The sequence below is a fragment of the Sapajus apella genome, unplaced genomic scaffold, assembly GCF_009761245.1.
Source record: "Sapajus apella isolate SASKATOON/1434 unplaced genomic scaffold, GSC_monkey_1.0 scaffold8, whole genome shotgun sequence".
In the NCBI taxonomy this organism is placed as follows: Eukaryota; Metazoa; Chordata; class Mammalia; order Primates; family Cebidae; genus Sapajus; species Sapajus apella.
The window spans coordinates 34,890,200-34,916,628 of NW_022436948.1; the positions used below are offsets into that span (position 1 = coordinate 34,890,200).

A 26,429-nucleotide genomic window follows, 5' to 3' on the forward strand; every position below is an offset into this window, starting at 1 on the left:
GCTAAAAAGCTTCTGCACAAAGGAAACAGTCAACAAAGTGAACAGGCAACCCACAGAATAGGAGAAATATCTGCAAACTATCAGCTAAGAGGTTAATAACCAGAATGTATGAAGAACTCAAACAACCCGATAGCAAAAAACACAAATAATCTGATTTTAAAGTGAGCAAAAGATCTGAACAGACACTTCTCAAAAGAAAACATATAAATCATCAACAGGTATAAGAAAAAATGCTCAATATCACTAATCATCACAGAAATGCAAATCAAAAGCCACAATGCAATATAATCTTACCACAGTTGAAATGGCTTGTATCAAAAAGATAGGCAGAAACAGATGCTGGTTAGGATGTGCAGAAAGAGCAATGCTCATACACTATTGGTGGGAATGTAAATTACCACAACCACTATAGGAAAAGAAAACAGTATACAGGTTCCTCAAATAACAAAATATAGAACCATGATACGATCCACCAATGCCACTACTGGGTATATATCCCAAAGAAATAAACTCAGCATGTTGAAACAATATCTGCACTCCTATGTTTACTGCAGCCCTATTCACAATAGCCAAAATACAGAATTAACCTAAGCGCTTATCAACGGATGAATAGATAAAGAAAATACAGTATATATACATAATAAAATATTATTCAACCATAAAAATAATGAAATCGTTTCATTGCAGCAACATGGTTGGTAAGTGAGATAAGCCAAGTACAGAAAGGCAAATATCACATGTTGTCTCTCATATGCAGAAGCTAAAAAGGTGTTTCTCAGGAAGACAAAGTAGACTGAAAGTTACCAGAGGCCGAGGAGAGTGAGGATGGGAGATGAAAGAGGAAAATTTATATAAATGTATTTATTGCCACTGAACTGTGGTTAAAAATGATAAGGATGGTGAATTACATATGTTTATTTTACCTCAATACAATCAATACAATTCTTTTTTAAATTTCTTGAGGTGGTTGCTAACGCACCAAATCCAAACTACTTTCTAATTCAAATTGGATACCAATGTGAAAATTATTTTATTTCTAACCATCTCCATTCTACTCACTCTGTTTTTGAATGGAGAGGAGTGGAGAAATTAGAGTGGGGTGAAGATCTGAAAAAAGAACAACAGCTATGAGGCTGTTTCTGTAAACCATACTAGACATGCTAGCATCCTGAACTAGGATGGCAGCAGTAGGAAGGCAGCATGGTACATATTTAAGAGTTAGGGACTACAACTGACTAGACTCAGAGGTATAAGGAAGGAAGGAGAGGGGAATAATTAGAAATAACTCATTAAGTTCTAGGTTTGAGCAGCTGGTAGAGAAAGATTCCAGACACTGCAGTTGGGTAGAAATGGACAAATATGTTTGAAAGAAAATCTGTAAGTTCAGTTTTATACATGTTGAGATTTTTATTTATAAAACATCAAAATGAAGCTATAAATACATCCAAGATAAGGAGAAAGATCTAGAGTGGAGACAGAGCCTCAGTAGATAGATGGAATCCATGGGATGGATGAGAATGCCTAGGGAGAAAATATACAGTAGAAATACATAAAGGATCCCAGGAAACAGCCCTGAAAGTCTCTTACATTAAATGGTCAAAAAGAAGCTGAGAAAATGGAAGAAAAGCAAGATCGTGGCTTCAAAGAGCCAAGAAATAGTCCAACATGTTCAATGCTAGAGATAAAGAAAGAGGTATCCCTAAACTGTCATGAAGTTGTTTGTGAACTTGTTGAGAACAGTTTTAGTAAAGAAAGTTTAATCACAGTTGCAACACTTACTTAAGCCATGTATGCTCAAGCCAGTCACTTTGTTTCTTCATCCTGTCTACCTCATGGTTTTGTTATGAGGATTATATTAAACATCATATCTGAAAGTGAGGTATAAATGTTAAACAGAGGGTAAAAGCTCTCTTATTAAAATTGTGTTGTTCCGACAGTATTCACTGCCAATTCTGTTTGACCCATATGGTAAGCTGATGTGCACTAGCCAATGTAACATCAGCAGAATGGACTCACTCTAGGCAAAAGCTGTTAAGAATCAGTGCATAGTTCAACATGCTTCTCTATACCCTGCCACTACTTCTACAGAAGCATGTTTCAAAACAAATCCTTCATAAGCCTACATTTTTGAGTGAATGCCATGAGGAGAGCCCTCTCTAGCTGACTCATCCTGACATGTAATATGGAGACAATTAAATGTTGTTTTAAAGCACTGACATTTTGGAATTATGACAAGTAATTGCAGTGGAACAACAAGTAAAAAACTAAATAATAAAGAGCAGAAAAATCAAGTGGAAAATGCTATTTTGGGATGTAATCAATGAGACAACATGAAGGTGGTTAGTCAAGCTAATAATGCACTAATTTTTATTTTATAGCAGAGTAACTCAGTAATCCTTTATACTTGATTCAATATTCTCACAGGTACAGAAGGTGAAAAGAACAACTAATGAAGGTGATATGGTTTGGCTGCGTTCCCACTCAAATCTCATCTTGAATTCCCACATATTGTGGGAGGGACCTGATGGGAGGTAACTGAATCATAGGGGCAGGTATTTTCCATGCTGTTCTCATGATAGTGAAGGTCTAATGGTTTTAAAAAGCGGAGTTTCCCTGCACAAGCTCTCTTCTCTTGTCTGCCACCATGTGAGACATGACTTTTACCTTTTGCCATGATTGTGAGGCATCCCCTACCACTTGGAACTGTAAGTCCAATAAACCTCTTTCTTTTGTAAATTGTCCAGTCTCAGGGATGTCTTTACCAGCAGCATGAAAACAGACTGATACAGAAGGGGAAAAGGCCAAGGTAAAGAGAAGAAATATCTAAAACATCCTAAGGGAACACCCAAAACAATTTCAAATGAGAAGACACCTGTTGGGGAAGGGTAAAACAGTCCATCAAAGAGAAATTTCCTTCTTCATCATCTTAATTATATATTGTTGTTTGTACCTCAAATTTTCTTCATTCCTTAGTAGTCATACTTTGCATCTAACTATTTGACTGGTTCTGTATTTGTGTTAGGCCAAAGACTCAAAGTCCAAAGGGGTTATTAGAAATAAATGAAAAATTGGGCAAGGAATCAAGACCAGACTGTATGAAGGAAAAATGTTTTATTCTTCAAGTGTTAACAATAAAAGTTACTGCTAACAAAGGCCAAATTACTATTTGATATTCCTAAATGGAATATGTGTGCATTGGCCATAGCACACATGGCAATAGCAAATGGCCATTACTCAGAACCAAGGACAAAAGTAGAATCAGGTCAGAGTGAGGCATGAGGGCCTATTTGATGAGACTTTTCACCAAGCACAGTGGATTCTCTTTCCATCTTTATCTTGGCCTTTGTCCCCATTAGTTTTGGCAAACCATGAAAGAAGATTATAAATGCTTCAATCCCAATGGAGTTGGAAATAAAGTACATGAAAGAAAGACTTAATAAAGAATGTTTGTCTGTTTCTATCATTTTAAAAAGAAGGAAAGGGGTGTAGATAAAACATTTCCACAACTCTTCTTTAATAAACACCTTAAGTGTCATTTTACAAAACACACAAGTAAATTAATGTCATGGTTACAAACATAAAAAAAAAAAAAATGACCACTATCTTTAATGACTATCTTTTGCTCTAAAATTTTTTGACTATTTCTAAATCAAATCCAACCTTAAACCTATGACGACTGTGTACTAAGTTTCTTTGGAAGCATATAGTGTAAATTCTGAAAACAATTTTGCAAGGCTGCTCGCCAAATGGTTTATATAAAAGCATAAACATCTGCATAAGTGAGGGACAGTGCAAAGTGATTATTTTACAGAGGGCTCATTCATTACTATATACAAGCTCAAGAATGCAACTTCATATCCCTCACAATTGCTAGAACAGTGTTTTATTTATAGGAGTTCCTCAATAAACACTTGATGATTTGAATACATTTAATACCTGAAAATGCTAGGACACAAATTGCTGGGCTTTTTTCAAACTCCAAATCAACCCATTTTCATTACTCTCAACGGTGCTTCATACCAGTTAGCTAGCTGGATGTTTTCCATGGCTCGAAAATTGGCCATGTATATTCTGCTGCAGGACATATTTTCAATCTGCAGTGTCCCTCCTTAAAGCAGAGAAACTAGCAAATCACAATGGCGTAACCTCCCAAGTACAACTATTATATCTAGTATAGTAGCTCTTTTACTTAGGGAAAAAAAAAAAGAACTGGAACTTTTTAGTGGAACTTATTAGTAAAATCATTAGCCTAGACAGTAACTAAACTGGTATGGTACACAATGGTGAAGACAAGCTTAAACGACATTGGCCTGCAGTTTTGCTTTCCTGACCTTTCTCCCTCCTCAAGATGGCAAAGTGAAACACGGACAAATGTTGACGTGCACCTAACTCATCAATGTTGGTCCAAGGAAAGAAAAAAAAAAAAAAATTGATCAATGTAGGTATAATCATCCCCTAAAAGAGGAATATTGGCGAGGAAAGAAAAAAAGGTAGGATATAGTGTCTGCCTGAAGGAATCCTCTCAGATATCAAATCACAATATTTGCTCTGAAGTAAGCTAGAAAGTTTTAAATGCCTAATTACGTTGCCGGGAGTTCTGCCCAGGCTCATCCCCGGGCCCACGGGGCTGCGCGCCAAAGTCAGAAAACCTGCAGTGGCGTTGAGTCACTCCCCAGCAGCCCCGCGGGGAGCGAGTGCGGGAGCCTAAGCACGTACCCTATGGCGCAAGACCGCCGATTAGAACAGAGGGGAAAGGGGATAAGGAAGGAAGTTTCTTCAGCGCCAGCTCGCAGCCCGGAACTGCCAACCTGCAGCTTTGAAAGCCCCAGAACACGGTCCTCCGAGTCTCCCCGAGTCCCGCCCACCCAAGTTCCTCCCCGTCGGGGGCGGAGTTGGCACGCGAGGGCCGAGGGGCGGCCACCGTCCCGAGTCGGCTCTTGGGAGGCGGGCTGCCCACCTAAGCGGGGATGGTGGGAGTCGGGCGGTACCTGCGCTGGAAGTCCACGGCGTAGGGCTTCAGGTACGGGTCGATCTCCAGGAGTCTGGCTAGTTCGGGCACGTCTGCTAGGGCGGCCTTCAGCGCCGCCTCGGAGCCCTCAGCAAGAGCCGCGGAAGTCACCGGAGCCGCCATCTTCCGCCGCAGTACGAATAGCCGAGGCCCGAGAGGGTCGAGCGGGGCCCGAGCCGGCACTGAGCGGAGGTCGAGCGGGGACGAAGCGGCGAGGGCGGAGCTGGAGGGCGCCTAGGCGTGTTGAGGCGAACCGCGGCGGTCCGGGGCCCTTTATAGTCCGGGAGGAAGGCCTCCTGCCCTTTCTCCCCCCGCCAGCGGGGAGGAGCGGGACCTGGGGTGATGCCTGGACGCACGTCCCGAGCCGGTAGGAGGCACCGAGGCCTCTCCGCCCACTCACGCGGCTGGCACCTGGAGGCCGCAGGGATCTGCCCTTTCCTCCCCTTAACGGTTTTCCCCGGCGGCCGAGGTCATTCTAGGAGGTGGGTCCCAAGCTGACCTCGCTCAGCCTTGGCCTTCCTCACCCTGACCTGCTCTTGGCTCCAGAATGGATTCCGCTTTTCTCTCTTTAAGCACCCGCTTAAATACCCACTGACAGCACCCCCTTCAAATTGGATACATGGGGTTTTTAGGAAGGGACCTTATTTCTCAAAGTTCTGAGACTTTTCTCTGTGGTCGCCGGCATAATAAATGACCCTGCAATCTGGAAAAAAAAAAAAAAGTTCTGAGACTTTTCAGGGGCAGTATTTCAAACAGATAACGTAAATTCACAGGGAGGGGAGCAGTCAAGTGTAGCTAGAGTACAACTGCTGAAAATGCTAATATCACTTGTAACTAGGGCTCTCCAAAGTTTGCCAGGTCACATGAATTTAAAATTAACCAAGACACAGAATCCTGAAATACCACTGGAATTCTGCTGTTCTGGTATTCTCCTCTACGTTACCAGCAGCCGAGAAATATAACCATGGCAAGAACTTTTCTCATTCTCCATAAGGCCATAAAGGAAAAGACATTTACCTGTGGTTTAAAATTGTTACAAGCTTTTCAACGATTGAACTGTCTTTGATTACACAAATGGTATCACTGAATTGGAATTCCCCTCTGCCACTTACTAACAGTGACAAGGCAAAAACCTCTCTTCCTCTTGGCTTGGGAAATTCCCACTTGGAATTCTCCTCTTTTATTGCCATTAACTGACGGGCTTCTTTTTCAATAATTGCTCTTTAAAAATACAGAATTGAACACCAAGAGAGTTAGACCCACCAACCCAGGAGGTTCCAAGCTGCTTTACACTTAGAAACTGAAGAGGATCGAGGATATTTTTCTCTTTAAAACCTAAGAGTAGAAGATCCTAGGGGATATGCAGGAGAAACAATATTAGTCAGCCTTGGGCCTTGCATTTTAAAATATTTCAAAGGAAAGTTTTATTATAAGAGGTTTAATACACTTGAAAGATAGGTAGATATATAGACAGACCTCAATGTGAAAAAGTAGAGGACGTGAATGATCTTAAGGCGTGCCTTCTTTTCCATAAGGATCACAAAGAAGATGCAGACCTTTGTAAAATATAAAGCACTAAAAAAGAAAAAAAAAAAAAAGGACACATATTAACAGACCCACAGATCTATATCTCCAAGCCTAAACTTTTTTCAGAAACCCGGGCTTATATCACTGCCTGACTACTGAGATCTCCATTTCACTAGCTAAGATACCTAAACCAACTATCTTCAAAACATTGCCTAAAATCAGTCTTCTCATCCTTGCTGCTATCACTCTTAGGCAGGCCACTGTCTTCCTTCACCTGGACCATAATGTAGCTCCCTAATGGACTTCCCCTCTTCTACTCTTTATCGCCTCTACTCCATTCTCTGTACCAGTGTTTCTCACACTTTAATGTGCATATAAATCATCTGGAAATTTTAATTCAGTTCTGGAGTGGTGCTTCAGATTGCATTTTTAACAAGCTCAGAAGTGATTTTGATGCTGGTGGTCAGGGGCACTGTTTGAATAGCTAGACTCTACACTGAGTAAATCAAATGATGTCATTTAGCAACTTAAATGGTATTCTATTTCACTTAAGGTAAAATAGAAACAGCTTACCATTCTCTATCAAGGCTTGTATAATCTGGACCCTGACTGCCTTTCCAGCCACTTTACTCATCATTTTTCAGTTTTACTATGGTGTAGTCACACTGACTTTTCTGGAACTCAGTGAATTATTTGTGTATTAGCCTCTAAGATTATTTGCTTGCTGTTCTCTGTGTTGGAAATTCTCAGGGAGCTGAACTCTACTTGCTTAATTTTTTCTCAGCTTTCGTTCCAGCCTCAGCATAAATGTCAGATCATATCTGAGAAACTTCTGATTATAGATTCTTCAGTGACTGACTGGCTTCTGTTTCAATAATTGCTTTTTAAAAATACAGAATTGGACACTAAGAGAGATGGATCCACCAAGCCAGGAGGTTCCAAGCTGGCTATAGATTCCTCAGAGATTCCTCTATATAACTTCAATCTCTTCTATGCAACAGTTAACAGAATTTATGTGTTCATTTTACTCTTACTTATTGACCTTTCCCTTCAGAGCCTAAGCTCCCCCAGAGCAGGATCCTATTCCATGTATGTACCTACCTGGCCGGTTCATAATTGAGCGCATATTTATTGAAGTCCCATGTGCCAGCCATTTTCTTATGTACTGCAGATAAATGATAAACAAGACAAGTCCCAGTTGTCATACAGCTCATATTCTGTTGGGGGTAAGAGGGAGGGGAGACACAATTGCCTGTGAAACACATAAAATAATACAAAACAATTCCAGAGAGTGATAAGTGCATTGTCGATAATTAAAACTGAGCAAATAAGTCTGTGTTAGTTCTGGAAGTCAACAAAGGCCATTCAGAAGTGACATTTAAGCTGAAGTGTGATGACAAGAAGAAATGAGCCATGAGAGGAAAAGCATTCCAGGCAGAGTTTATGCAATGAAGAAGTGAGTTCGTCTTTTAAAAAAAAAAAAAAAAAAAGTGTACCTGGTGTGTAATGACGAGTAGCAGGAATTGTGGTGCCAGGGCTAGGCAGCTGTTTGATTATATAGGCCCTTTAATGTCCCTTAAGTGATGCTCTTGGAGACTTTTCAACAGAACATTGATACGCTATGGTTTAGTTATTAAAATATTCTCAGTGGCAAATGAATTATAAGGATACAAAAATGGCAGTAGGGGTGCCATTCTGGTGGGAAACAAGGGAGACAGGAATGGGCTGTAATAAATGATGGTGGCTTAGTTTGCGCTAGTAGAGAAAATGATGAAATAAAGATTTGGGATGCATGATATAATGAATGTCTAAACTATTATGCAGTCATTTAGTGTTTTTATTAGTTACCTAGGGCTGTAGCAATTAAGTACCACACACTAGGTACTTTAAGCAACAGAAATGTGTCACTTTACCCTAGTTCTAGGGGCTAAAAATCAAGGTGTCCACAGGTTTGGTTATTCCTGGGGGCTCTCAAGGTGAATTGTTCCATGCCTTTCTCCTAGCTTCTGGTGATGGCCAGCAATCTTTGGCATTTCTTGGCTTATAGATGTGTCACTCCAATCTCTGCCTCCATCGTCACATGGCATTTTCCCTGTGTCTCTGTCTCTTCACATAGTTTTCTTTTTATAAGATCACCGGCCTTATTGAATGAGGGACACACCCTATTTCAGTATGACCTTATCTAACTAATTATATATGCAATTATTACATTGCCAAATAAGATCATATTCTGAGGTACTGTTAGGTTTGGACTTCAATGCATCTTTTTGTGGAGAAATATAATCCAACCCATAACAATTTTAACACCAAAACAGAAGAAATATTTGAGAAATAGAATTTATAAGATTTGGTAACTGATTGGATAGAAAAGTGAAAAGAGAATTAAAGATTGAGCTTGTGAGCCTGGGGAATTCTGTCTAGCAAAAATAAGTCCTTGGAAGAGGAAGAACTGAGTTCAAGGTATCAGCTCCTGAATACCCAAGTGGATATGACAGCTGGAAACGTAATTCTGGTGCCTAATAGATCATTTAGGAATGAAGATAGCAATTAGAGAAGGAGCCATGTGCAGTTACTAGCTAAGAGTGGCAAATAGGAGATGCTCAATAAATATTTTGAAACCTTGATATTTGAGTCTCATGTCACATGTTTGCTTTTCAGTAGTTTGCATTATAAATCCAAAGAGTTATTGATAATGTGCTATAACACAGATGAACCTTGAAAATATGCCAAGTGAAAGAAGCCACTCACAAAAGACAACATATTGTATGATTCCATGTATATGTAATGTTCAGAATATGTAAATCTACAGAGAAAGAAAGTAGATTTTTAGCTTCCTGGGGCTGGAGGGCAGGGGAAATGAAGAATGAATGCAAGTGGATATGAGATTTCTTCTTGAGATAATACACATTTTCTAAAATTGATTGTGGTTATGGTTTCACGGCCCTGTGGATATACTAAAAACGATTTAATTGTGCACTTTAAAGGGGTGAATTGTATGGTATGTGAATTATGTCTCAAAGCTATTTTTAAAAAGATTCTTAGGGATAAAATAATACTAAACATGCTTTTTAAAAGGCAAAAGATTTATACCAACTGAAGAGAAACCAGAGTATATAAATACACCTTTTAAAATTACATATTCCCGACCGGGCGCAGTGGCTCACACCTGTAATCCTAGCACTTTGGGAGGCCAAGGTGGGTGAATCACGAGGTCAAGAGATCGAGACTATCCTGGCCAACATGGTGAAACCCCGTCTCTAGTAAAAATACAAAAAAATTAGCTGGGCGTGGTGGTGCGTGCCAGTAGTCCCAGCTACTAGGGAGGCTGAGGCAGGAGAGTCACTTGAAACCGGAAAATGGAAGTTGCAGTGAGCTGGGATCACGCCACTGTACTCCAGCCTGGTGATAGAGGGAGACTCTGTCTCAGAAAAAAATAATAATTACGTCTCCACCTGGTTGAAAATCATTAGTGATAAAAAAGAAAATCAGAGAGCTGGAAGAACAAAGAAGTAACTTTTAAGAAAAAAGAGTGGTGATAAAGGAGAATGTAGTTTCTAACAAGAAAAAGGAGAACCTTCAGAAAAAGAGAGAGTGATCAGTAATAACCCTACTATCTTTTAAAGTGTGATGGAGGACCCAGGTTATATGGCTGTTTCATTTCATCATATATGCTTTCGACCTCGTTTGTCTCTTATGGTCATAATATGGCTGCATCTCTACTCATCGCTCTGTCATAAGGCCACATAAAAGGTAAAGAAAAATGCATTTCTCCTGTGTCTTTGCCAAGAGGAAAACTTTTCCCAGATGTCACTATCAAACTTTCTTATGTCTCTTTGGCCACAACTAGGTCACATGCCTACCCTAAAACCAGTGGCATAGAGTAATATAATTTCTAGGAGTAGCTTAAATTAATTGTGATTCACTGCTTGAGTTGGGACCACCTTCCATTACTGTCCAACATATGAAAAAAATGGTGGTTCTTTTTCCATGGAAGAAAAAGGATGGCTAATCAACATGTGTGCCATGTTTTTCTTTGCTATTCGTCATAGATACCACTACCCATGAAATACCAGTGCTATTAACTAACTTGTCCTCTGGTGATTTTGCCATACTCACATGACAAAACCCCAGTCTGAGATCAATCAGTTTGCCTTCTCCATTCCTGCATCCAGACTGCTATGAATGTCACACATACACACACAGGAACAGACACACACACTATAATTGTAGGACTGATTTCATTAAAATTTCTCCTAACTTTAAAAATCCTCTCCTCACACAAGGCCACTACAGTTTTACAGGCCATATGTTATGTAAGGTATACCCAGCTATTGAAAGCATTCACTCTACTCTAAGGAAGAGGAGTTTGTTTGTTTTTGTTGTGGCTGTTGTTATTTCCTCACAAAAGTGCATCCTGCTACTCAAGGGGAAGTGGCTCACACCTGTAATCCCAGCACTTTGGGAGGCCAAGACGGTCAGGAGATCAAGACAATCCTAGCCAACATGGTGAAACTCCCTTTCTACTAAAAAAATATATACATACAAAAAAATTAGCAAGATGTGGTGGCACGTGCCTGTAGTCCCAGCTACTCTGGAGGCTGAGGAAGGAGAATCGCTTGAACCTGGGAGGTGGAGGTTGCAGTGAGCCAAGATCGCACCACTGCACTCCACCCTGGGTGACAGAGTGAGACTCTGTCTCAAAAATGAAATGAAATGAAATTTTAAAAATGTGTGCTAACCAAGAGAAGGCACCTTTTTCTAATCCACCAAGTGGCATAGTATAGGTGATAGTAGCCCTGTCCTCCTCTTCCTTTCTCTTACCCTCTCCCTCCCTTCCTCCCCATGTCTCACTTCTTGTCCTCTCCTATCTTGCTCCACTCCCCTGTGACCCTTAATGATAACACTCTTCTTTCTTTATTGCTGGGTATTTGAAATATTATTGCATTCACTGTTTATTGCACTGGAGGCTGTCTGGGCTGTGGCTATGCATGGCCACTGTGAGGCAGGATTAAAAAAAGAAGATTCCTGAACAATGGAGAGAGCCCAGCTGAGCCTGGACATCGAACACCTCAAATAGTGCTGTGTGGCACTATTTTGTTTATTGCTTAACAGACTGAGTGTGTAGGCTCAAAGTATAAATATTTTAATGAAGCTAGGGTTAGAAATGCACAGGATGGACCAGGCACAGTGGCTCACGCCTGTAAACCCAACACTCTGGGAGGCCAGACAGGCGGATCACCTGAGGTCAGAAGTTCGAGACCAGTCTGATCAACCTGGAGAAACCCCATTTCTACTAAAAATACAAAAAATTTAGCTCGGTATGGTGGCACCTGCATGTAATCCTGGCTACTCAGGAGGCTGAGGAAGGAGAATTGCTTGAACCCAGGAGGTGGAGGATGCTATAAGCCAAGATTGCACCACTGCACTCCATCCTGGGCAACAAGGGTGAAACTCCATTTCATTAAAAAAAAAAAAAATGCACAGGATGAGTATAACAAAGGTCAGTAGGGCTGAGAAACTTCTGGCACTAGTGCACATGCCATACAAATGCTTAGCCATGGAATTCAGCTAGTAAGGATGCTTAAAACAATAAAGGAATTAGGGAAGATCTTCATTAGCGCTGGACCTTGATTTAGCAAGGATGAGAAAACTGGTTGGCAAAATGAAAATTGTTCTTAGATGTTTATAAAGATGCTGGATCCAGACTGCCTAAATTCTAATTGGTGCCTCATCATTTGTAACCTTGTCAAGTTACTTTACTTACCCATGGCTTCACTTTCTTTTTTTTTTAAATATGTATTTTATAGCATTTTAGGTTTTGGGGTACATGTGAAGAACATGCAAGATTGTTGCATAGGTACATACATGGCAATGTGGTTTGCTGCCTTCCTCTCCATCACCTATATGAGGCATTTCTCCCCATGCTATCCCTCCCCAACTCCCCACCCCCTGCTGTCCCTCCCCTAGATCCCCCCGACAGACCCCAGTGTGTGATGCTCCCCTCCTTGTGTCCATGTGTTCTCATTGTACAGCAACCACCTATGAGTGAGAACATGCGGTGTTTGATTCTCTGTTCTTGTGTCAGTTTGCTGAGAATGATGGTTTCCAGGTTCATCCATGTCCCTACAAAGGACACGAACTCATCGTTTTTTATGGCTGCATAGTATTCCATGGTGTATATGTGCTACATTTTCCCTATCCAGTCTATCATCAGTGGGCATTTGGGTTGGTTCCAAGTCTTTTTGCTATTGTAAACAGTGCTGCAATGAACATTTGTGTGCATGTGTCCTTATAATAGAACAATGTATAATCCTTTGGATATATACCCAGTAATGGGATTGCTGGGTCAAATGGAATTTCTATTTCTAGGTCCTTGAGGAATTGCCAGACTGTCTTCCACAATGATTGAATTAATTTACACTCCCACCAACAGTATAAAAGTGTTCCTATTTCTCCACATCCTCACCAGCATCTGTTGTCTCCAGATTTTAATGATCACCCTTCTAACTGGCGTGAGATGGTATCTCAGTGTAATTTTGATTTGCATTTCTCTAATGAGCAGTGATGATGAGCATTTTTTCATGTTTGTTGGCCTCATATATGTCTTCTTTTGAAAACTGTCTGTTCATATCCTTTGCCCACTTTTGAATGGGCTTGCTTGTTTTTTTCTTGTAAATCTGTTTTAGTTCTTTGTAGATTCCGGATATCAGCCCTTTGTCAGATGGGTAGATTGCAAAAATTTTTTTCGATTGGTTGCCGATTCACTCTAATGATTGTTTCTTTTGCTGTTCGTAAGCTCTGGAGTTTAATTAGATCCCATTTGTCTATTTTGGTTTCTGTTACCATTGCTTTTGGTGTTTTAGTCATGAAGTCCTTGCCTATGCCTATGTCCTGAATGGTTTTGCCTAGGTTTTCTTCTAGGGTTTTTATGGTGTTAGGTCTTATGTTTAAGTCTTTAATCCATCTGGAGTTAATTTTAGTGTAAGGTGTCAGGAAGGGGTCCAGTTTCTGCTTTGTGCACATGGCTAGTCAGTTTTTCCAACACCGTTTATTAAACAGGGAATCCTTTCCTCATTGCTTGTTTTTGTGAGGTTTGTCAAAGATCAGATGGTTGTAGATGTGTTGTGTTGCCTCCAAGGCCTCTGTTCTGTTCCATTGGTCTATATCTCTGTTTTGGTACCAATACCATGCTGTTTTGATTACTGTAGCCGTAGTATAATTTGAAGTCAGATAGTGTGATGCCTCCAGCTTTGTTCTTTTTGCTTAGAATTGACTTGGCTATGCAGGATCTCTTTTGGTTCCTTATGAAGGTTAAGGTGGTTTTTTCCACTTCTGTGTAGAAGGTCATTGGTAGCCTGATGGGGATAGCATTGAATCTATAAATTACTTTGGGCAGTATGGCCATTTTCATGATATTGATTCTTCCTAACCATAAGCATGGAATGTTTCTCCATCTGTTTGTGTCCTTTCTTATTTCTTTGAGCAGTGGTTTGTCATTCTTCTTGAATAGGTCCTTTACATCTTTTGTTAGTTGTATTCCTGGGTATTTTATTATCTTTGTAGCAATTGTGAATGGCAGTTGATTCTTGATTTGGCTCCCTTTAAGTCTGTTATTGGTATATAGGAATGCTTGTGATTTTTGCACATTGATTTTGCATCCTGAGATTTTGCTGAAGTTGCTTATCAGTTTCAGGAGATTTTGGGCTGAGACAATGGGATCTTCTAAATATACAATCATGTCTTCTGCAAATAGAGACAATTTGACTTCTTCCTTTCCTAATTGAACACCCTTTATTTCTTTTTCTTGCCTGATTGCTCTGGCTAGAACTTCCAATACTATATTGAATAGGAGTGGTGAGAGAGGGCATCCTTGTCTCATGCCAGATTTCAAAGGGAATGCTTCTAGGCTTTGCCCATTCAGTATGATATTGGCTGTGGGTTTGTCGTAAATAGCTTTTATTATTTTGAGATAGGTTCTGTCTATACCTAGTTTACTGAGAGCTTTTAGCATAAAGGGCTATTGAATTTTGTCAAAGGCCTTCTCTGCATCTATAGAGATAATCATGTGGTTTTTGTCTTTGGTTCTGTTTATGTGGTAAATTACGTTTATCGACTTGCGTATGTTGAACCAGCCTTGCATCCCCAGGATGAAGCCTACTTGATCGTGATGGATAAGCTTTTTGATGTGCTATTGCAATCGGTTTGCCAGTATTTTGTTGAAGATTTTTGGATGTATGTTCATCATGGATAGTGGCCTGAAGTTTTCTTTTCTTATTGAGTCTCTGCTGGGCTTTGCTATTAGGATGATGTTGGTCTCATAAAATGATTTGGGAAGGATTCCATCTTTCTGGATTGTTTGGAATAGTTTCAGAAGGAATGGTACCTCTTTGTATGTCTGGTAGAATCCAGCTATGAACCCATCTGAACCTGGGCTTTTTTTGGTGGGTAGGCTATTCATTGCTGCCTCAACTTCAGCCCTTGTTATTAGCCTATTCAGAGTTTCAACTTCTTCCTGGTTTAGGCTTGGGAGGATGCAAGTGTCCAGAAATTTAACCATTTCTTCCAGGTTTACTGGTTTATGTGCATAGAGTTGTTTGTAGTAATCTCTGATTGTAATTTGTTCTCCTTCCTTTTCTTTTCTTATTCTATTTTTGAGGACTCATTCTTCATCTTTTTCATGTCCGAGAGAAAATTCTGCCCCCGACGACTTGGGTGTAGTTTTTTTCTGTCTTAGGGAATTAAATCTTAAATAAGAAACTACCAGCCCTCTTTGCATGTTTAGAGTGAGAAGGGAGTAATTGTCTCTCTGTCAAGAAAAAAATCGGTGTTGTTATGGGCGTTGCCCAAACACTCACCACAGGTCAGCATATTGGCACCATCCCGACCATTGGGAAGTAGGCTGCCACGGTTTTAGAGACTGATTGGCAAAACCTTTACAAGACTTACTACCGGCCCTTTTGGGGCTTCTTAGGAGAATCCTGTCCTTACCGTTGGCCCCTTCCACCTGTTCTCTTGGCCTGTACCAGAAACAGACTCATTAATTTGATTATACTTTCCCTACAAGATCTAGTTGTAGAGGCACTCTTAAAACCAGTGCTGGGGAAAGGAGAACATGAGTATCATGCCTGCCAAAATTGGAAATACCACAGAAGCCACAAGACCTGAGTAACTATTGAGAAAAAGTAGACAGAAGAGAGGAGAGAGGAGACACAGAGGAGAGAGGAGACAGAGAAGAGAGGAGAGAAGGTAGACAGAGAAGAGAGAAAAGAAAGGAGAAAGAAGACAGAGAAAAGGGAGGAGACAGAGAAGAGAGGAGAAAGTAGAGGAGAGGAAAGAGACAAAGAGGAGAGAAAGGAGACAGAGAGAGAAAGGTGACAGAGAAGAGAGAGAAAGCAGAGGACAGAGGAGACAGGAGAGAAAGGAGACAGAGGAGAGAAAGGAGACAGAGAAGAGAGAGAGAAAGTAGAGCACAGAGGAGACAGGAGAGAAAGGAGACAGAGGAGAGAAAGGAGACAGAGAGAGAGAAAGTAGAGGAGAGAGGAGACAGAGAGGAGAGAAAGGAGAGGAGACAGAGAGAAAGTAGAGGACAGAGGAGACAGGAGAGAAAGGAGACAGAGGAGAGAAAGGAGACAGAGAGAAAGTAGAGGAGAGAGGAGAGAAAGGAGAGGAGAGAGAGAGAAAGTAGCAGAGAAGAGAGAAAAGAAAGGAGACAGAGAGAGAGAAAAGAGAGAGACAGAGAGAAGAGACAGAGAAGACATTAATGATTTTCAGGATCCCTGTGTCAAGGGAGCCAAAAGCTTCAGGGGCGGGGAACTCCCAGCCGGCCCAGAGGCTGTGAGCTCAGTTTTAAACTGACACTAAAAGCGTTATTTTTTTTTCTTTTCTCTGCCGGCCGCAAGCCCTGCCTAGCTTTCAGGCAGGCCACACCACCTCAGGGTACAGTATTTGCATCCAAAATACAACTTAAGAAAGCTTTCTGCCCTTCCCTGCAAAAAATGGCCTGATAGCATAGTAGTTAAGGTGTAGAGCCTGCTACTGTAAGGTTGCTGGTTCAAATCCTTGGGGGAGCTAGTCTTAAACTAGAAAAAAGGTGAACTTTTAGGAAAACTTTGAAGCTGAAGGCTATATGACTTTATGTTTAGTATAATTTATCTTGCTGAGAATTGGCTCTCTCTACAGCAGAACTTTTCCATCTGAATTGGCTTAAAAACAAACAAACCAAAAAAACATAGTTAAAACCAGTTCCAAGCGCCCAAGGAAAACCAAATGGGGTCCTCTAGCTCCTGGCCCTGCAACCCCCTCCAATGCCTGACGGCCAGTTTCAATGCGGGGTTTTCAGGATAATATGGGGAAAATTTAACACCAGGAAAACTTCGCACATTGTGTGAACTAGAGTGGCCGTTGTTTGGAGTGGAGTAGCCTGACACTGGGACCTAGGACCCAAAAATTGCCCAGGCTGTATGGAAAGTGGTCTCAGGAACTCCTGGACACCCTGACCAGTTTCCATACATTGACCAATGGTTGGATTTAGTCCAGCAACCCCCTCCGTGGCTGAAACGCTGCATAAAACAGGCTGGACTTCAGGTCATGTTAGCCGGCCCAAAGAAGGCCCCTACAGCACCAGCCATTCTCCCGCCCCAGCAGAGAACCTAGAGTTACCTCCGCCTTACTTTAGACCTTCTGTACAGGGGTCCCAGCACCCCTTTCCAGACAGCACTGGTAGCCAGCCCTTGTCCCCACCGCATACCCACAATGGGGCCCCACACCCACCCGGGGTTCTTCCCCTCCGAGAGGCACCCCCAGTGGAAGGCAGTAGCTGGGGTCACCCGTTCTTTGTCCACATCCCCTTCTCTTCTAGTGATTTATACAACTGGAAGGCTCAACACCCTCTGTTCTCTGAAAAGCCTCAGGAACTCACAGGACTACTGGAGTCCGTTCTGCAGACTCACCGCCCCACTTAGGGTGACTGTCAGCAGTTACTTCTCATTCTGTTTACCACGGAAGAGAAAAGCAGAATTAAACAGGAGGCCCTTAAGTCCATCATAGGTCCGGTGGGAGGTACGATAGAGGAGAACCGGAACTGGATTAAAGACATTTTTCCCTCTACCTGACCCCAATGGGACCCCAACACCTCGGGGGACACCAGGCTCTGAACACTTTTCACCGGTATCTTTTAACAGGGGTTAAGGGGGTGGCTGGGAGGCCCACACCCGGACCCATCTTGATATGTGGGTAACACCGGCCATGGGCACCGAGGAAGAACTGTCCAGACCCCAGGCACAACCAGTGCCTAACGAATATCTTAGTTTATAGTGATATGACTCAGCTGTTTCCTTTATATAACCCTGCATGTAGTCGGAGCTATACTCACATTATTATTGCTAATTTATAAAGTCCTATTATATAACCATATAGTAGCTTATAGTAGGAGGAATGTCTAGCGCAGTCACAGAGCAGAAGCAGTACATAGTAAAACAGCCAGACCATGACAAGAACCAAAGATCCAGGCGGTGGCATCCCTGCCTGAAAGGGCATATGCTGTATGGCAGGCCTGGAGCAAGTGCCTCTCCTCCTGATAAAGGAGTTATAGTAACTTGCATCCAGTTCCTGTGGAAAGTAAACCTCAGGCTTGAGATTCTGGAAGTAACTGAGGGAGAAGAACACCTCTGGTGTGACCAGTGACAGGGGCTATACACCTGGTCAGTCTTTTCTCGCTTCTGTGCTAGCTCAAAGAATCCTCCCATAAATATTAAGAAAAAAACACAAGTCTGTCAGCTCCCATTACATTAAGCTTACAATATCCTTCTATTAGGAATCCTTTAAAATCTCCAGCCCCCTACTGCGCACGGCCCACCTCCCTGCCTGGGTGACATAATAGGGTGGCCCTCTCACTTGTAACTCTGCCAGCCCCAGTTCTATCCCCCCAGGATGGTGGATTCTGCCAGACACAAGGATCGTGGTCCCCTAGGCTCTAGGATGGGCTCTAGTTAAGGACACACTCCAGGCCACACACTTAGGACAGACAAAACTAACTGAGCTGCTGAGGGCCAGATACCACATTCCACATCTACACAAATTTGTCAGGGAAACTACAGCTCAATGTGATGTATGTGCCAGGGTAAATCCAGGAGGCAGTAGGTCTAGTCAGGCAGGGATAATACTTAGGGGTACTAGCCCTGGAGAACACTGGGAAGTAGACCTTACTGAAATAAAGCCCCCAGCATGCAGCTATAGATAACTCCTTGTGTTTGTAGACACCTCCTCTGGATGGGTCGGGGCATTCCCTACTAGGTCTGAAACCGCACTGGTAGTAGCAAAAAAGTTGTTACAGGACCTGGTTCCTCGGTTCAGCCTGCCCCTCACTCTGGTATCAGATAATGGCCCTACTTTCACAGCACAAGTTTCTCAGGGCCTGGCCAAGTCCCTAGGCATATCCTGGAAACTACACTGTGCCTGTCACCCCCAGAGTTGAGGGCAGGTTAGAAGAATGAACCAGACCATAAAAGAAACCCTAACGAAGTTCATCCTGGAGACCAGTGAAAACTGGGTCAGCCTGCTCCCTTTTGTCTTCCTTCGCGTCCAATGCACCCCCTACCAAAAAGGCTTATCTCCCTTTGAAATTATGCTTGAAAGGCCCCCTCCCTTATTCCCCAGACCTGCAGATGCCATACATGCTGAAGTCCATAACCATGCACTCCTTAAGTCCTTACAAGCATTCCAACCTGTTCAGTACCAGGTATACCGGCTCATTAAGAACACCGATCCCACTCCAGTGGACCTCACTGCCAACTAACACACCCCTTCCAGCCCGGAGACTCAGTCCTTGTTAAAAGATTCACCACCTCCGGCCTCACCCCCCGTTGGAAGGGACCCTACACAGTCATCCTGGCCAACCCCACCGCACTCAAGGTGGACATACTAACAGCCTGGATTCACCACACCCACGTCAAGACCACGCCACCAGAAGGACAGTGGAGCACAGACCACTCCTACTCCGATTCGCTAAAGCTAAGACTTGTGCGCTCTTCACCGTCACCACCTTCGCCTCTCTAATCTGTACTGTCAACCCAGATAGACAACCCCCCTTAAAACCCGCCCTGACCTAACCAACCTATAGGGCCAAATGCAGGAATTGTACTGCCTCTGCTATCTCCTTCTCTTGCTGCCATCACCCCCTTAACTGAGGAAGCCCCCTTCTCTCTGCTATTACTCCCTCCACTCAGCCCCCAACGACCCTAACTTCAACTGTGGAAAGCCTTAACCTCCTAGATTTATTGTCTTCTACTCACCACCTGCTTAACCTAACCAACTTGGGTTTGGGTATAGACTGTTGGTTATGTTTAAATCCTCAACCTCCATTTTACACGGGCCTAGTGGAACAACTTGCTTTAACCCTAACACTCCATGCTCTCGAAAAATACTCCACTTAACTTTGGGAGATCTCGAAAGAAAGGGTAAATGTTACCACTCCCCTGATTACACCCTCACCAATTCCCCTTACAAACATTTCTGTAATAAGACTCTTCCCCTAAGTTACAATGGGACAAATTTTTCCTAAAACAGGGAGGGCTCTGCGCTGCCCTGAATGAACAATGCTGTTTTTATGCCAATAAGACAGGCCTTATCTGAGACAGCCTCTCTTTAGGCAGACAAAACTTAGAAACCAGAAAACAGCTCTGGAAAGCCTCAGAAAACTGGTATCAAAAATTGTTCTCCTGGTCCCCATGGCTTACTTCCCTGCTTACTGCAATAGCGGGACCTCTAATCCTACCTATACTAGGACTCGTGTTTAGGCCTTGCCTCCTAAAGCAATTACTCAACATAATACAGTCAAGAATCAGATCCCATTATGAGCCCAGGTACCAAACTAAGCAGTCCCTCCAAATACAAGAATCAATGATTTGATTCAATGTACATAAAAACAGGGGGGAATGTGCCATGGCTAACCCATAGTTAGAACCTAAGCAATGCCATCTTAAACCCTGTACCCTGCAAGCACCAAGAAAGCCAGTTTTTCCAAAAATAAGTTGTAACTGCTGCCCCGTTTCCTTTGTGATAACTGCTTGCTGCCCCGTTTTCCTTGCAATAACAACTGACCTCGGCAGTGGCGGCCCGCTAAGTAATGGCGGACAGCCTCGGCCACGCCGGACTACCTCTGTGGTAACGGCTGACGCCTCTCCCCCACAGGGCTGGACTGTGCTGGGTTCAGCTGTGCTTGCTGTAAAACTCTCAATCCAGAGAGTTTCAGATTGCTGGTCTTTGTGGAGGTGGGACTGGTCGTGCCTGATCATCTGGCTCCCTGCCTCAGACCCCTTTTTTTCAATTGAACTGGCAACTCTCTCCCAGGTGCTCCAGTCGCCAGTTGAAAAGGCGTCGCGACTTGTGTGAGACTTTGTGCGGCTGCGCGGTTCAAACTGCCGTGCTGGGGCTCGGCGCGCTTTTTCGCCCGGAATCTCCTGGCCTGGCTCCCTATTTCAGTCCCACTTTTTTCAGTGGAACTCTGGCCACTTTTGTCTCCCGGGCGTTCCAGTCACACCCTCGCAGGGAGCTGCAATCCAGAGCTGCTCCTGCTTGGCCATCTTGGATCCCCGCCTCGGCTTCACTTTCTTAACCACATGTGGTAAGGATTACATAAGAATATCTAATAATTTAATAAGTTCTTAGGAGAGTTCCTAGCATATCGTAGTTACTATATAAGTGTCAGCTTTATTATTATTCATAGACTATGAAACTACTTTAAAAGGAAACACGACTTTTTCAGCACTGCATGTATAACAGACACTCAAATTTCCCTATAATATTATTTAAATTTATTCAGTGATTCTAGGTATGAAATACTTAAACATGGAGGAATTATGAGGATGGGTAACTTTATTTCATATTAAGTAATACTTAATATTAGATACTAAAGGAAATATTTAAGTCCAGACCATATATATGGCAAAATGTTAAAGCATTATGATATAAAGACCTGTGATATGATCCGCTAAGATATTCACAATATTAGACACTTCATAAATAAAAATGTAAACCATGGCAGCCCCAAATACTATATAGTTGTATTAAAATTGTATTTTAAGTTTTAATCATATTTGTAATCCCATTATCTCTCTCTTGTTCTTTTGCTCCCCCTTCTCTCTTTCCCAAATGTATTAACTTATTTGAAATTAAATAATTTGAGTATTTATTCCTTTACATTCCTCCACAAAAAGGTCTAAAACTGGACAAGGCAATTGTTATATAATTCTGTAAATTTACCAGAAATCATAAAATTAGACATGTAAAACAGGTGAATTTTATGGTATGTAAATTATACCTCATAAAGCTATTTTAAAAATTTATCCATAAAATTGTATCTCAGACTCTCCATTGGAAAGTGGTTTTAATGCCTAGTTAGTGATGGTTCCCCATCTTCAAGCTAACAGCCACATTTCTTAATTCAGCAGAAGTAGTGACCACCTAAACTTCCCCTCGAGCCTTCCCCTCTAGCACCGACCTAGCCTCTCAAGAGAACCCCGGGGAAAGAGACTGTCATTCTATTTTGAGACCTCCAACATCTCTACTTAGATGGCCAGGTGATGAGTGTTCAGGGTGATGGGGATTTTTGTCACCTGAAAACCAGAATAAAGCAAACAGCCTTTTCCTGAGATGGTACTGAATAGTTTTTAAATGATAATGATTTTCAGTTACCTTTGTCATACGTTGAATGAGAACCAGTACCCTCAGGGTGAAAGGCTGTAACTGCTGCGCCAAATCCTTTGAGCATCTGGTCCTCTCCATTAGAAGGGAAACAATTTCCCTGAATCTGAAACCTACCCGAAAAAACTGGCAATTTTTATTTTACTCAAAGTTGCAGGCTTCCTTTATGCCTTTATGTTGTCTCTAATGATTATTTTATATCTGAAATTTTTAGTACTCCTTGATTGTTCCTTATTTGAAATATTTGCAAGCATTTTAGGCATAAAATTGTTTAAGAGTGGATTTGACAACTGAGCTTACCAAGTTGAAGTTATTTTGAAAGAAGACTAGGGTGTCTCTTCAGAATAGTAGCTAATAATAATACACAGTGTCTTCTACAGTCTGGGAACTCTGTGTGTTTGTGTGTGTGTGTGTTTTAATATAAAGTTATATGTGTGTTTGTGTATATTAATATAAAGTTATATTTGTGTGTGTATTTTAACATAAAAGGGTATGTGTGTGTGCAGGTGTGTATGTCTGTGTAAAATCCTGTGAGAAAGGTACATAGAGTCCAAGAAAATTACATAAGGTGATGCACCTAGCAGGAGTCAGAATTTGAACCCAGGTAGATCTTTTGCAGAGTGCTTGCTCTTAAGAACTGTTTTATACTGCCTCTCAGAAAGATGAATATGAACGATAATGGCATTTTTGCTGAGAATTTAAGACAAAAGTCAGACAAGCAAATTTTAAAAGACTGTGAATCTATTAACTTTACCCATGTGAAACCCAGGTCCCTGACACACTCAACCAATCCAGAATAAATCAAAGTTCCAAAAAATGTGGTGGTGGTGTGTGCAGGGGGAATTATCAAATATAATTTAAATAATGAAGCCCATGGATTAAGTCTCCATTCAATGTACTAATCAGAAGATACTTCCAACTATTGTCACTTATTGTAGTAGCTGCAATAATGGTCCCCAAAAAAGATATATCCAAGTTCTAATTTCTAGAACCTGTGTCTGTTACCTTATGTGTTTGTTTAAGCTTCCATGGAATCCAATTCTTACCTAATTTGGTATAAAGATGTCATTTAGTAAAAATCTGGAGGTGAGGACATCATTTTGGATTATCTGGGTGGGTCTAAATCCAATAACAACAGAAGAGACACACAGAGGAGACAGCTACAGAGACTTGGAGACAAAGATTGGAGGGATACAGACACAAGTCAAGAAATGCCAACAGGCACGGGAAGTAGGGAGACGCAAAGAACAGATTCTCCACTAGAGTTTCCAGAGGAAGTGGGGCACTAATAGCACTTTGATCTCTGACTTTTGGCCTCCGGAAGTGTGAAAGAAGATGTTTCTGTTGCTTGTTTGGCAGCCTCAGCAAACATAACACGTGTTTTGTCTTTTTAAAATGAGTTCTCAGTGATTGTGAGACAATCACTCAAAGTGTACCAGCTTAAGGCCACTCAGTGAATTTAGAAGGGCAAAGCAGAATTGCCCTATTATAGCTATTAATATATCTAATAAAAGCCACATCAAGTAATCTACCTCGACTCGCTTCACCCCAATAGGAGGATTTGATGTAGGGCTCTAATTGGCCTGCTAAAAGAACAAACTGCTCTGATAATATTGAGATGAGTTATAATTATGATGGATTAAAATGTGTTAGAATTCTGCTTCTGTGAAATAGGAATTATAATCATCTTCAGAATCAACCTTTGAACATTACATTTCTAAATTCCATATAGCTTACAGTTGTGTTTTGCTTAAAAGAATTCTCTGTGAAACTATATTATCAGTGGAGTGGAGAAAAAAAAAGCTGACCTAAGTAAATTTGGGAAAACAGTGTTTTGACTGGATACTGGAAGGATAAAAGCAAGAAGAAATGTACATAAACACTGTATTCTAATTGGCAAATTTAGATTTCACATAGTATGGGCTAGGAATTCAAAAGCTACTTTTCAAGCATACTGCAGTTGAACAAGTAAGATAGACATTACAAATAAGCAATGGGAGAAAAATAGAATAAACCTTGTGGTGGTCAATTAGAATCAGATAGCTTTATTAACTCACATACACACAAATAGGTAAATACAGTAATGTGTGTGCATGTAGGTGAATGGGTGGGTAGGTGTGGCTGTGTGTACACAGGTTTGTGCGATGTGTATATTTCTTAGCTCTGTCTACTGAGACAGTATAGAAGCAGTGACACCACAGTGAAAGCAAGCATACCCAGTATCCAGATCTTTGTACCATACTCCACTAAAGGAAATGGCTAATTCTAGGGCTATGCAAGGAAAACGAGAGATGAGTTTGGATTTTATAGTGACAGAAAGTAAAAGTAAAAGGCATTTATGTATATTTATGTATATATTCCCCTTGCACACACGGGGGCATGAACACAGGAATCAACCCAAAAGAGTCCCTGTGATCTGAGCAGACATCATTTGAGCAACAAAATAAATAACAGTATATTAGATTATAGCCCAAAGCGTAAGGTAAATATCTATGAGTATACCCTAATATAAATACTAAACACATAACTAAATGGGGAAGTATGAAAAAGATCTTAAAGAAAAATTCCAAATTTACATAGAGCCTCCCTAGTCAGGAGATGGAGTTTAATTCTCCTCCACTTCACTGTGGGCTGGACTTGGTTATATGATTCCAAATAATAGAATATGGAAAGAGGAAAACAGTAAATTTATAGGAGAGAAAACTGTCAGAATCACCTGAACCAAATGTCAATGTTAATAGGACCAGTAATAAGACATGATATCACCTTTTGATGTGATGAGAAACACACTTCACCTCTGAGATATTCTCCCTCAATGATTACTGATACTTCTTAACCATAAGAAAATATTAAACAATATCAAATTGAGGGAGATTATGCAAAACACATAACTAATACTCTTAAAACTGGTCAAGTTTCATGTATGAAAAACACAAAAGACAGAAAATGTCACTGATTGAAGGAGACTAAGGCTACATGATGAGTAAATGTGAAGCAGTGTCCTGAAATGGATCCTGGAAGAGAAGAATGTTAGTGGTGAAATATGAATAAAGTCCGTAGTTCACTTGATAGTATTGTACCAATGTTAATTTCTTCGTTTTGACAACTGTTTAAGATGCTAGCATTAAAAAATGTTAGGTGAAAGGCATATGGGAGCTCTGTGCTATCTTGCCAATTTTCTGTAAATATAAAATTATACCAAAATATATTTTTAACCTATAATGTTAACTATGATAAAATCTTACTATTTATTGATTTTGGAGAAAATACATGCAGGTTTCAAGAAATATGATTTCATGTCTTTTTCCATAATTTTTTCTTAAAGATATTACAATATTCATTTCCCCCTTTTTCCAATGGTAGTTTGTCCTTACATAAGCCTACTTAGTATTTAAATAAAAAATATATAATAATATTTTAATAATGTCATAATCAAAATTTCTCTCTTCTAGTGAAGTGTAATGGAGTTTCTGTGTTTCTTTTAACTCTGAGTTTACAAGGCTGCCATGTAGTTATCTGGTGGCATAGTGTTCTGAGAAATTTAAAGAAACTGCTGCAAGTACCTAATTAATCCTTACAAAGTTGAGATAATCTGATTCATTAAAAGAACAATGTGTGCCCGGCACTGAACTAGAAATTTTTAATTACCATTTTGTACTTTGCTGATAACTTGATCTTCAGTCAAAGAAAGTGACTGTCTCTAGGTGATATACCGAAATGTTTAAGGCACTGAGCTGCAAGAAATATAACAAATCACAGGTAAATGACCTACATTTTAAGAATTTATTTTTAACATTTTGAAATTGTATTCCTAGGCTATTTGTTTCTTAAGACACTTTGAATAAGAACTCATTCTACCTATCTTTTTAAACAGTTATTTCATGTTAGTAGTTGATACAAAATTTTCCATAACATTGAATCATTTAAGTCATTTGGCAATTTGACATTACTTTCCAGTCTGAATTAATTCTTCCACGGATTGCTTCCACCTGTTTTCATTAAAATGTTTTCAACTTTACTAGAAATATTTTCCATTTCTTAAGATTTTTATTTTTTATTTTATTATTAGCAGTTTGAATAATGTCTTTTAAACTTGAAAATATTCACTGTGCTCAAGGAGAATGCAGTGAAAACTAGGATATTGGGCTTGTTATTGAATATTAAAGGGTTTTTTTTAATTTTGCAATGATTCTGT

At 40.9% G+C, this 26,429-nt stretch overlaps 1 protein-coding gene across 2 annotated transcripts in view; it reads right to left on the bottom strand.

Annotated features, from left to right (window-relative positions):
* GBE1 (1,4-alpha-glucan branching enzyme 1) overlaps positions 1–5,337 on the bottom strand; it is a 266,870-nt gene extending 261,533 nt beyond the window's left edge. Inside the window, exon 1 of one of the 2 annotated variants that reach the window (XM_032277180.1) lies at positions 4,989–5,337. In XM_032277180.1, coding sequence (XP_032133071.1) covers positions 4,989–5,131 — 143 coding nt within the window. In that variant the 5' untranslated portion in view covers positions 5,132–5,337. The remainder of the gene's footprint in view (positions 1–4,988) is intronic. The other variant, XM_032277182.1, reaches the window with a different exon arrangement.
* Between the last annotated feature and the right edge of the window lie 21,092 nt (positions 5,338–26,429).